This window comes from Vipera berus, assembly GCF_964194415.1.
Source record: "Vipera berus genome assembly, chromosome: Z".
In the NCBI taxonomy this organism is placed as follows: Eukaryota; Metazoa; Chordata; class Lepidosauria; order Squamata; family Viperidae; genus Vipera; species Vipera berus.
In genome coordinates this window covers 53,523,279-53,536,484 of record NC_138205.1, presented here as the reverse complement: position 1 = coordinate 53,536,484, position 13,206 = coordinate 53,523,279, and the positions used below count along the sequence as shown (strand labels likewise).

General features: G+C 37.3%; 1 protein-coding gene across 1 annotated transcript; it reads right to left on the bottom strand.

Moving 5' to 3' along the window:
- Positions 1 to 2,243: 2,243 nt before the first annotated feature.
- On the bottom strand, positions 2,244 to 5,262 carry LOC308677487 (UDP-glucuronosyltransferase 2A1-like; the record flags this gene model as incomplete). Its single annotated transcript, XM_081343931.1, has 4 exons — positions 2,244 to 2,533; positions 2,618 to 2,705; positions 3,402 to 3,533; positions 5,140 to 5,262. The coding sequence occupies 4 exons, from the start codon at positions 5,260 to 5,262 to the stop codon at positions 2,310 to 2,312; spliced, it is 567 nt and encodes a 188-aa protein (XP_081200057.1). The 3' UTR covers positions 2,244 to 2,309.
- Between the last annotated feature and the right edge of the window lie 7,944 nt (positions 5,263 to 13,206).

Genomic DNA, 13,206 nt, shown 5'->3' with positions numbered 1-13,206 from the left:
GGTTTCCCTTCCCTTCCCCCCAATCTTCTCCTTGCATTCCAACCCTCTTCCCTCCCCTGTTGCTAATGTCAGGCTGTAGGTTTTGCAAAACTTGGCTTGGGGGACAGCAGCCATGACAGATACATAATCCATTTTTTTTTGTATTTTAAATCTTGAGAAAACAGAAATCTTGGAATTTTCCCTCTAACCTTTTTAGACCTGGTAAAGCCATGTGTTGATAAGAATATTGCACAAGACAGGCAGTGAATTGCAGTGAAGGCTCTCAGAGACATTTGGAGGTTTTGTCGAAGATCAAGTATTTTCTGATAGAAGTTATAAAAATTATATTGTGAAAGCAGCAACATTTGGGTACTTGTTAACTCTTATTTGTTACTCTTAATACAGTAGCAAAGATGTATCCATCTGAAAAACTACAATACAACACAACCAAAAGTTTTAGATAAATTAGTGTTTTAATTTGACTTTTCCTCATGCTTGTTATGGGTGACAGCTGAAGATAAGTATATCACTTAATCTTACCTAATGCTCTCTCTCATATATTAGATACTTCCATGAATATTTTTTTAAAAAGTGATTGGCATTCTGTGGAAAAAAATACTACATATGCTTTTCTATATAAAGTAACGATTTGGAGAACTATAGAGAAGCTACTATTTGCAAAAAATAATAATCACTTATAGCTGTCCTAAAGGCGCTTTTTTATGAGGAACTGAACTTTCTTGTTTTTCTTTGAAGATGTTTTGCTTCTTCAGCTCTGAATGGATGGAAGAATTTACACTCCTTGCAGACAGCTGTTCATTTGCATTCTTTTAGAGAGTGGTTGAGGCCACTTGGAGGTTTATCTGTGTTGTCACGTTCACCTGAGTAGTGCAAATGGGTGTAGAGCCTTCTTGGAACTGCTGAAAGGACTGTGTTGTAGACTATAAATAGATGATATTGTATCCCCTTCTGTTGAGAGGGCTGTTTAATTTTGGCATAGATGGCCTCTTTGACCCCTTTTTCAAACTAGTAGTCCTCTGTCCAAAATGTGGACTGCTGTCTTTGAAAGAGTGGCCTTTGTCAACATTGCTTCATTCATTATAAACAACATCTTCAAAGAAAAGTAAGAAAATCCAGTTGCCTCATGAAAAAGCACCCTTGGGACAACTATGACTGAATGACTGAGAATCTCCATAGACATCTTTCATTATAGCTCAATTTCTACTTCAAAAATTTCTTAACTAAATCAAAACTAAATTGGTTAGCCATTTAGACATACAAATAAAATTTAATGTTATGAATGGAATCTAATTATATGAAAACAATTAAAATAAATCTTAGTCTATTAATAATGAGCATGTTAATCAGGTTTAGGAGAGTTGAGTCCCAGAAGAATTACTCTGTTTTTGATTTTTGTAAAATGTTGCCACATTTCCAAAAGCAATAAGAGCAGCATTTAAAAGCGATGAATCCAAAAACTACTGTGTAGCCAATCAAAAAGGCTATGACATCCAGAGAGTGATATTGATACCAAGTCAATTGACAGGCAGCTGCTTGCAAATGCTTGGCACCTTTGTGACGTATAACAAATTCAATCCAAAAGATAGCCCTGTCTAGTGGCTTTACTGGTTGATCATGATGGATCTCTGATATTCTTAGCGCATTTTTCTTAAAACTGGAAAATGAAAGAACAAGAAAAAGAATAAGAACAATTAGGAAAGAGCCAGAAATCAGTTTTCTATTGTATTTAAGAACTGCAGTCTTCAAATACCTATGGACTTTATATAGAACAATCTGCCTATTTATCGAAACTGAAAGTAGCTTAGTGCCTGTTATAGTTTCTTACCCCAAATCAGTTCCATTACTATTATAACCAACAGCTAGTTAATTTATATTCCACTGAAATACTATTTTGTTATCTTCCGTGACACTTGCATTGCTCTCTATTCATTTTAATGTATAAAAATATCAAAAAGTTGGCTAGAATTTCAAGATCCTTTTCTGAACAATGAAATTAAGTATACTGAACAAAGCACAAATGTTCCTATACTAGGAAAAATATGATGCTCCAAATTCCATATAGTTCTAGGTAGCACAGACAATTGGAAGATAATCCAATCCAATAAAATGCTCAAAGTACATATTCTATTGTTATCTCTTTATAGATATACAAAAAAAGTAGGCCTAATTGAGATAAAATATCATAAATAGTAAAGTAACCACAATTACTATTTTTGCAAAAATGGTCATGACATCAAAGAAAAAAGCCATTTACTGTGAATATCTTAGATATAATCTGTATCTCAATTTCAGAAGAGTTTACCAACAACTCACAAAGCATTATGAATGACAGTATTCACAGCATTTACTAAATCTTCGGTTTTCATTGTATGGATGTCCAGTTCCACAGCCATTCCCTTCGCCTTCATATGGATAATATTATCAGTCTGGTCTCCAAATAGGGGAATCCCTACTATGGGAATCGCATGGTAAATGGCTTCATAAATTCCATTTGTTCCGCCATGTGTTATAAAAGCTTTGGTCTTTGAGTGGCCTGGAATAGAAAGATGAAAATGTTCTGACAAAATATTTTAGGATACAAACATACTGATGGTTTAATTAACATAAGGTGTCTCACCAAGAAGATCATTTTGTGGTATCCAATCATAGATCCTGGTATTGGCTCCAAGCATTTCTAGCTTTTTTCCTTTATACCGCCAAATAACCTAGGGTAAAAATAATTGGAATGCTATTCTATGTACTCCAAATTACAAACCATGTTATAATTTTTCTTGGCCCATGAATTTCAGATTTTCTAGTTTGTTTGGGTTTGGGGATTGAATTGTGCCATGGATCTTTTAATTTTTTCATCCTTGTGAAATTGCTGAAACTCCAAGGGATTACAAGATAATTTAAATGCAATAAATAAATAAAATTGCATACTATTCTTTTTATGACAATAAAATACTGAACTCATTTTACTAGTAATTTTTGTTTTGAATTGTACTTGCCCTTTAAAACATGCTGCATACGCAAAATTTAATAGATGCTTATTGTATTTCTTACGTCTTTCACCATAAAGTTCATAGAAAGCATGAGCTTTAACAAAGAGTATTTGCAATCCCTTCCCTAGTGTGGGAATTTTCAAAAAGGAAGAAGTTACATAAAATCAATTGAAAATGCACATGTTCTACATTTTCAAACTCCAAATGTTAAAAGTTATTGGGATAAGAAAATTGTAGACACATTTCAATTAAATGAAAATAATGAAATATAAGCTTCCTTTGTAAATCAGTAAACAGTTCAATAAATCAGTAAATCAGCTGTTTATTGGAGCGTAAAATGAACAGATTTCTGGAACATCCACAAAGTGTTCTCCCTCACAGAAATTTGTGTGTGTGACTTATGCTTAGGAGACTGACCTTCTGTGGAAGTTGGCTGAGTGCTGATGCAATTATATTATTTTTTTCATCTGTTATGTTTTGAACCAGTGAACCAAAAGAAAATACCACAATACCATGTTCACCTGAACTCTGTACAAAATTTTCCATTTCCTGTTAAAAGCAAAGGGAAGAAAGAATCAGATCTTTTTATCATTACATGAAATGTTAAATTTTCTTTGGTTGGCCATGATTAGGGTGCTCAAACCACATGTTTTTGATCATATACAAGCAGATGATGGACCAGGGAAAAATGCATATGCAATGCAATGCAGTGAGATGTGCAGATCTGTACATTGGGAAACAAACGAACCACTTCCGGCGCGATCTCAAAACCTACCTTTTCGAACAAGCTGGCCTGGCCTGATGGGATGGGGTTGGGTTTTATTAATGTGTTTTAACCTACTTTTAATGTGTTTTACCTTATTCGTGGGCATTTTGTTTAATCGTTTTTAATTTTTGTATCTTGTTTTTGATATGTATTGCCCTGTTCACCGCCCTGAGTCCTTCGGGAGAAGGGCGGTATACAAATTTAATTAAATAAAATAAATAAAATAAAATAAATAAACGCATGGCACAACAAAGAACAAACCCATCAGTACAAGATTCAGCAGTTCATCTCCATCTAAAAAAAATGGATGAGAAGCAAAACGTCTTCAAACAAAAACAAGAAAGTCCAGTTGCCTCTTGAAAAATTTATATTTATTTACCTTGGATTAGATAGATTAAAGTAAGATTTGAACTGGAAACATGGTGGCTTTCAAGTTTTAACCATTATACAATATCAGTTTATTCAGATTGTGATTCAAGGCAGGCAAGTTCACAAGAAATCAAAGAACTTATGATAAGTAACATTTATTGAACAAAATTAGGAATCCATAAACAATATAATTCCTACAACAGGTGTAATTCATGACCCAGTGTCAGGCATGAAATACTAGGATATGTGACATTCTAATTAAACTGATTATTACTAATTATTGCTAATACCTATGCACAAGAATATTCTCAATTAACAGTTAGAGCCTGCTACGATAAGGGTCAATAGAATTCACAGTGGGTTGTACTTAGTGCATTTGTGGCTATGTAGCAGCTAAAGGAGGCCTTTCTGTCAATGGGTATCTTCTTGTATAATTGCTTTGCCTCTTCTAGCTGCTGTTTCATCAGTGTTTGGGCAACAAGCTGCTCTTGCAAAAAATCTACAGCTAATGTGATGGAGCCCTTCTCATTCACGCTCCCTGATAAAACTCTCAGATTTGTGCCACACAAAGCTTGAAAAGGGTCATAGCAATTGATGTATGGAGACAGTTTTTGTATGAAAATTCTGTCAATGGTAAGAGTACAGGCCAATTGTCTTGGCTGTGTATGCAATACCTTCTCAAATGTTGGAGCATTTGATTAGTCTTCTCCACCTCACCATTTGTAGCTGAGTGGTAGGGTGAAGACAAATCCATTTCTATTTTCAAACGTTATGATTCAACCTGCAGTTCAAGAATATATTGCATCTGTCTGTCCCCCAATCTTAATGTAATTTTATATAATCTTCGTTGTATGGCACCATGTATTTTCAGTTGCTATAAACTATCTTAGACAAAGAAGAAAATCTACCATTTACCGTACTTTAAAGAAAAAAAATGCTGTTTCTAAGGCATTTTTTCCTGTTGTACTTTCTTTAAAAAAGCTTTGTTATTACTAGATAAATGGCAAAGGATATAATTACCTCAGATAAAGGCTTGGCTGGCTGGCAGTGCAGACCTCCAACAAATTCAAAGTTTGGGAGAAAAGGTCGTGGAAATTCAAAATCCCAGTAGGTTTGGATTAACCATATTTCTGCTTTACCCATTATTTCACACACTGTTATGGGTCTTCCTACAGATATAAAGTACTGACATTATGTACTGCTTGTTTCTCCTGCACTGGTCCTTAATAGGTTTAGTGGTGCTGATTTCAGAAATATTCTAAATCAATACATTATGTTTTCAACTGAACATTACTCACAGTTTTAAAATACATGTCATCAGTGGTGAGCAAAACTTTCCCCAAAATATGCATTTGTTCACTAAGGGACCAAAATAGGTCAACCTTCTTGATGGGATATCTTCCACTGGCATTGGGTAATTTTTGAAAAGCAATGTTTATCTATAAAGTGCATATTTAATTCACATACTAGGAACTAGTTAGAGTCTATTTCTAAAGAGCTGCAGTGTTGAGTGATGTATATGTTTCAATAGAAAAAAGTTATGCTGAACTACCTTTTAATTTTATACAAGATGGAACAACTATTGTGGAGGGTAGTAGTTAAACAGGTGGTCAAACATGGAAAGAACAATCCCCATTCATTCTACAGAGAAGAAGGCATTTTGTACGCAGATAACTCCTATAAATCTCTTATACTTCCTTAATTTCCTTCTTTTTATGTATAAATGGGAGTATTCCAAAACTAGGAATTTCTGGAGTCTTATTCACAAAAGACAAAAGACAGAGTATTGGAAACAGCTTAATGGTCCAGTCAACAAGATGAACAGGAAAACCATAATTGTGACAGGACTAATTTACAGGTGGTCCCTGGATTATAACAGCAATTGGAATTGGAATTTCCATTGCTAAGTGATGCAATCGTAAAGTGCAACTTTAAATGTATATACAGTACATGCGAGCACAACGAGCAGTTCAAAAAAAATTATAGGTTTGTTCTGGGCTATCGGTGCTGGGGGTGGAATTTACTTCAGGAGATTAATAAAAAATAGACTAAAAAAAGCTGGGGGGGAGGGAATAACAATTCAAGAAAAATATAACAAAAAACCTGCTGAGTTTCAAACCAACAATTTTCTCTGTGCTTTGCAAAGATTTCTTGCTATCTACTAATGCCAAATATTATAGTATGAAAACTATCAAAGACCATGCTAAGCACTGGTTTGTTTAAAGAGATAACTCGTATTTTCTCTCTCTGTGAACACGAGCATTTGAGGTACCCAAAATGGAAAGTGTTCTTCAGAAGGGATAAGTAAAAACATGCCCTGAAGTCACTTTCATGATATGTGAGGGATTACTAGAAGGCAATGCCCTCCGTTTCTGCTCTCTTCTAGTGATGGGGCAGCTGACAATATGGATAAGCCTAAAGAGGAAACAACAACTGAAACAGATGCCACGGAAAGAAAAATTCATTTCTTTTTAAAAGTTAATTCAGTGAATTAGAAGCTTGTATTTGTTCCCAAAATTAAGCTTCTGTCATCTGAGTCACACAGAATACAAACTATAAAACTACGATGGAACTGAATGTATAGTGTAAAACGCAGGTCCTGTGGAGTTGCCCAAGTCAGGTTCTTGCCCAGTTATCTGGGGATATAAGAGAAAATGAAAACATTTGACCAATACAAGATGGAGCAGAAGATATGCAGGTCCTACACTTTGATTTATTTAAATATATCTATTCTCAGAAATTTACAGATACAAATAATTATACACACCTAGACATGTGTGTAATCTTTGTTGATTTACTTACTTAGATAACTTGGGTAGTACAAAAACTGAAATAACTGAAATTATGAGCCAGTTTCTTGTTGTTCCATATGGGTTCATAAATCTAAGCTGATGTGCATAAAGAAAAACTTTCATTCAGTTCTTCCAGTATTGTTTAGGTGACAAATAAAAATGGAGCCAAACCTTCAATTTCTAACAAAGAATTTAAGAGGGTGAGAGACAGGTATCTTTGTCTATATACCAAACGAATGACCCATTGGGATCCCCATATCAAAATAACTTATGTCCGGTCAGAACTTGAAAATAACATTTAACGTAGCACAGTATTTAAACAAAATGATCCGGTTAAGATCTGCATATGTGGGACTGATTGGGGTAGATTGCAAGGGCGACTCCGAAATATAATGTTATCATATTTTATCTATATCTTAAATTTGTATTTTATTACTATTTCATCTTAAATTGTATTTTATTTTAATTCCATTTTAAGTTGTATTTTATCAAATTCCATTTTGGATTGCTTTTATCAAGTTTTGGTGACGGTTTGTTGCTGGAACTTTGCACTTTGATATGGCCCAAGGGCTAATCAATAAAGTTGTTGTTGTTGTTGTAACAAAGAATTTCTTATACCAAGTATTCAATTAGAAGTAAAAATGTGGTTTTTAAATTTTATTTATTTATGAAAAAACCCAGTAAGTTTATTAATGACAACAGAAGTCAGATCTTTATTGCTTCTAGACCAGGATCTTTCCTCCAATCAAATTGTGCAAAAAGGACTTAAGTTTCTCACTAGGATGGGAAATGGACAGAAAAACCTGGATCCTGGTAATCTGGATGCTTGCAAAAGCAAAGTTGACTATTCTCTTTAACACGCTAGCCTGTTTTTTTCTTAATGAAAATGGTGGTCAAGAATATCAATAATTGTTAGCGGGAAGGGAGAACAACAAAAGCAAGTTGCAGATCATGTAGGTACTTTTTAACAGTTGAGGAAGCTTTACTCCCTTAATTAAAAATGCAATCATTTTAAATAGCAAGTTTAGATATTCCTAGTGTCACAAAAAAACAAGATTTGTTCATCTTGTATCTTTCTTTTATCTGTTTGGCTCAAAGTACAACCAGTTTGAAGAGCTAAGACACTACTGTATATAATGTGAGCAACATTTTTTTCATGATAGTTTAAAAAGAGTAGGGGCTAACAATCTCTTTGGGAAAGCTTCTCATCCTGCAATTTACAGGCATATTTGTTCTTGGTACAGCAGCACTATTTGTTTTTTAAGTCCAATTAACTATCTCAATATTTGGATAAGATTTAGTTATCTGAAGCTTCAAATGCCCTTTTTTTTCCTAAGAAGATTCAGCAAGTTCATTTCCAACATTGCCATGGAAAAATGTCCTAGAGACAGAAGCATAAGTGAACTCCACAGGTCAAGGCTGATAATCTCTACTCCTTTAGTTGTTCTTGGACTCCAATTCCTATCTGCCCCAATGAAGCCTAAATATAGATAGACAAAGGCAAGATAGAATTATCTAACCCTACCATACATAGAGATTTAGAGGCCCATCTTGTGTTGTAAGCCCACTCTATTAACATAAATACAACTCATATTTGAGGAAGCTTAGGATACTTTGCTTTTATATATCTGTATGATATTATCCATATCTTATCAATTTTGCAGAAAACTTTAGTATAATGCTAACAAGGTGCTATCACACAGCAAGAGGGCAGACTTATAGTTGTTAAATACATTACATTCAGCTGGCCCCCTCTTTTATGTTTTTTTCTTTTCTTTACCAAACTATAAAATAAATACGCAGATCCCAAATTTAAAGTGAGATGGTACATCTAATTTATAGGACGTGAATTTCCATAAGAATCATATCTCTAGGTCTCAGGGACAGCAAACAAAACATGACAGCCTCATCGCCATGTTGGCCAGAAATAGAAACTAGATAGTCAGAAGAATAAAAGGAGGCTGGATGTTTATGTTTATGTTTAAAATCAAAATGGTAGCCACAATGAGTCAATGAAAGATTTGCACGGTTTTATGTTATATATATTACACAAATGAAGGTTTGATCATATCAGCACCGCTGCTGTTTTGACTTCACTCATAAACACCTCTGAGAGTAGAAGAGTATCTCATCTACTTTCACAATCCAAAAAATACCAAACCTGCTCAAATTAAATTATAGTCAGGCAGTAAAATTATTTACTTTATTTTCTCCCAGATCTTTTATCACAATTCCATCAACCTTAGCCAATATAATACAAGCATAATTGACAGAGGCATATCTATTCTAATCTGCAGCAATGTGTTTAACTTATAGCTTCAGAATGAGGCTTTTCTAATTCTGCTTTGTGAAAATTCTTTTAATCCAACTGTTTTCCTTTAGTATTGAAAGTTACACCAGTTATACTTGGGAAGTAAATGAATTAATAAAACTGACTTACCCAAAACTTGACTGTAATAGGAATCCCATTCCCCCAAATATTTTTGGAAAACATAGTCTTGGATGCAATAAGAGATAATATTTTTAATCCTTTCTCCAAATGACAATCTGTCTGTGAACCCAGATAAAACAGCTGGAACATAAGAAGGAGGGGCAGGCATTTTTCCACAGTGTCTCTCCACTGTTGAGGCTGGAGAGAACCTCAATGTGTATAAGAATGGAATATTTAGCTTCAAAGCGATCAAATCACCACATTGTGTCACAGGATCAGAAAGAAGAACATCATATTTAGCATTCTTTAGCTTAGACATGAGTTCTTGATTAGATAGAACTGCTTCACACATTTGCCTATTGAGTTTATTAATTTTCTCCATCCATTTCCCTAACTCCTGATAAAATGTATGAAAGGTTGTAATAGATGGTTTGTTATTCCACCACAACTTCATCATATCCATGGTCAAAGAATTAACCTCTTCCTTTGTAAAGGGAACAGAATACACTTCAAAGTTGGCAGCTGAAATATCTCCACGTGTGATGAAAAGAGATGTTGTCGGAATAAGGATGCTGACATGATGATCTCTGTTTATCAGTTCCTGAATGATTATTTTAATATTTAACCAATGGCTAGCATCTGTTGGCCAAATAAGCACATGCCCACATAAAACATTTCCTATCAGCATTACTTGAACAATCAATAAAGGGATGAAAAGTTTTGTTGTAGCTGATCTTACTGATTCTGAACCCACTGTAAGCTTTTCTTGAGTAGCCATACTTTTGTCACAAATTCTTCCTCAATCAATAATTTCTGCAGAAAACTTCCTGTCCTTAACCAGGTGGATGAGTTCAGTTTTTTTAAACCTCTAGCCAAATTCTGTTATTCAAGGACAATTTCTGGAATAAAAAAACAAAACTTTTTCACTACATTGCAATTTCAGTAAAAATTTATATCTACATTACAAAATCAGTAAAAATCTTTACCCTCATCCAAAAAAATGAATAAACTTCTCTTTGAATAACAATACAAAGGGCTGGTTGGCCTGATAGATATGGTATTTTGACTTTCCTGCTCCAGCTCTCTTCTCTTTAATTTAAACTATACAACCAAAAGGACTAATTTATTTCTCTCTCCTGATAAAGGCTTTTTTGGGGATGGGGTGGGGTGGGGTGGGGTGGGGTGGGGAGAGAGACAAAACTGGAAAAGAAAAGACTGTCAGATCTTACCTTTTAAGAAAATAAGAGATAGTGATTATCTTCAGAAAGCTCCAAAAAGCAGGAGCAATCAACCACAACAAAAGCTTTGTAACTCAAAGAAAATAATGATTCCTCTTTAGAACTACTACTAGAAACTAATTAACAAGGACTAGTTAATGATTGGTCCAAAGTAATTAAATCATTGCAAGAATTTTCCAAGTTATCTTCCACCATTGTTAACACTACAGAAACCTGTTAAAGATTCTAAATTCTTATCCAGTGATGGTGAACCTATGGCACGTGTGCCAGAGGCAGCACTCAGAGGCCTCCTGTGGGCATGCACGCCGTCACTCCAGCAGAGTTCACCAGCGTAGCAAGCATGTGGCATTTGGAAGCGATGGGTGGAGAAAGTCAGAAGAGAAAGGGCTTTTCTCAGAGAAGCACAGAGAGAGAGAGAGAGAGAGAGAGAGAGAGAGAGAGAGAGAGAGAGGAGAGAGAGAGGCTTTTGGAGGAACATGTGCATGAGAATGGGAAGGATTTGGAGGAAGGCGTGTGAGAAAGAGAGAAAAGGCTTTTTGTGAGAGAAGCAGTGGGGAGAAAGGGAGAAGGATTGGTAATGAGAAAGAGGGAGGCATGGAAGGAGGGAGGAAAGGTCTGAGGGAGGTCCTGCCTTAGCACCTGGCCAGCAGCAGCCCTGTTGCCCTTTCACCATCTATTGTGTAGTGGGTTCTCGACCACATGGCCAGACGACAGACAAAGGGTTCAGCATGGCAGCTCTTTATTGGTGGAAGTACTGAACTGAACAATAGGGGTTACCTGTACCCCTTATATACCTGGCCAGGTACGCTCGTGGCCAATCCCTTTATCTGGTTTTCCTGCCGAGCGCTAGTCAGCCAATCCAATCACAGTACAGTGCCACCTGATGGTGTCAGTGAGCCGCTGCTTGTGTTTCATTCATCCCCATACATAACACCCCTTCCCCCATAATAACAAACAATAAACAATTTTTTTAACACACGTTTCACTGGTGATGATTAGACACGTTGAGTCCTCCCTTACATCCTTACATAGTCCTCCAAATAGGCAGGTGGCCTATGAGCCCTGGATGACCGCTTCAGGGGTTGCTCCCCGTCCTGGACAGCTGCGTCGTAAGTTGAGAACTGGCTCTGGGCCTTAACGACCGCATTGTCCTGGTGGGCCAGGGCCTGTTGTTCCTGTTGTTGTTTGGCCCTGCCAAAACTCTCTGGTATCAGTTCAGTGTCTGTGAGATCCTCCTCCTTCCCAGAACCCATTGTTTTCGGTTGGGTGGGCCTGTCAACCTGTGACTTGTCAGGAACCCGCTTCCTGATTTGGTCTATGTGTCATCTGACCTGACGGCCCCCTCCACCTCTACAATGTAAGACAATGGCCCCGTTCTGTCAATCACCACCCCCTGAATCCACACATGTCCCGGCCCATAGTTTCTGACCCAAACCAGATTGCCAGTGTGTAGTTCTCTGGTGGGGATGGGTTGTTCCGTCTCTGCGGCCACTCTGTCAGGGTGGAGTCTGTCCAACTTAGTGATAAGCTGTCTGCCCCAACAGACAGGTGGCTCTTGCCAGTGGTTGTACACGGTGTGGTGTGTTGTGCAAGAAGAAATTGGGCCAACCTTTGGTGCCAGTTTCCACTGATGATGCATCTCAATGCATCCTTGGTCGTCCTCACCATACATTCTGCTTGCCCATTGGACGATGGGTGGAAGGGCGTGGAGGTGACGTGTCTAATCAGGTTGGCCCTCATGAAACCCTGGAAATCAGCAGATGTGAATTGTGGGCCATTATCCGAAACTATTACATCAGGCAGGCCATGTGTAGCAAAGAATCCCCTGAGCACCTGGACCATTTTGGCTGTGGTCATACTAGTGACTGGTACTACCTCTAGCCATTTGGAGTAGCTGTCAACTACCACTAGGAAAATTTGACCTTGAAAAGGGCCGGCATAATCAATGTGGACTCTAGACCATGGTTTATGTGTCGCCTCCCACTTGTGTACCAGCGCGTGCGGCTGTTCTGGCCTTGACCTTTGGCATGTGTAACATCCCGCTACCTGATCCTCTATAGCCTTATCAAGGCCAGGCCACCACAAGTAACTCCTGGCTAACGCCTTCATCCTGACTATGCCAGGGTGTCCCTCATGTAGTGACTGTAAGACCCTATCCCTAAGTTTCTCAGGAATGATGACCCTGCTACCCCACAATAGGCATCCCTTATGAGAAGACAGCTCATGCCTCCTCGTGAAGAATGCTTGAAATTCCGGGCCTGGACTCTTTTCTTGCCACCCTGAGGCTACCCATGCCTGTACCCTGCTCATGACCTTGTCAGCTATGGTAGCAGCAGCAATGTCCTTAACGTGGAGCGAGCATTCAGGTAAATCCTGGATGGCCATTATCTGTTCAGCAGGTGCCAGATCCGGTTCTGCAGTGGCTACTGGTAACCTGCTTAATCCATCTGCATGGCCCATGTCCTTTCCTGGTTTGTGGACCAGTTTACACGTGTATGCAGATAGGAATATGGACCACCTCAGCATCCTGGGGGATAGGATTTGCGGGGTTTGTCTGTCAGTCATGAACAATCCCAACAGAGGCTTATGATCCATAAAGATAGTGAATTCTCTGACATATAAGTAG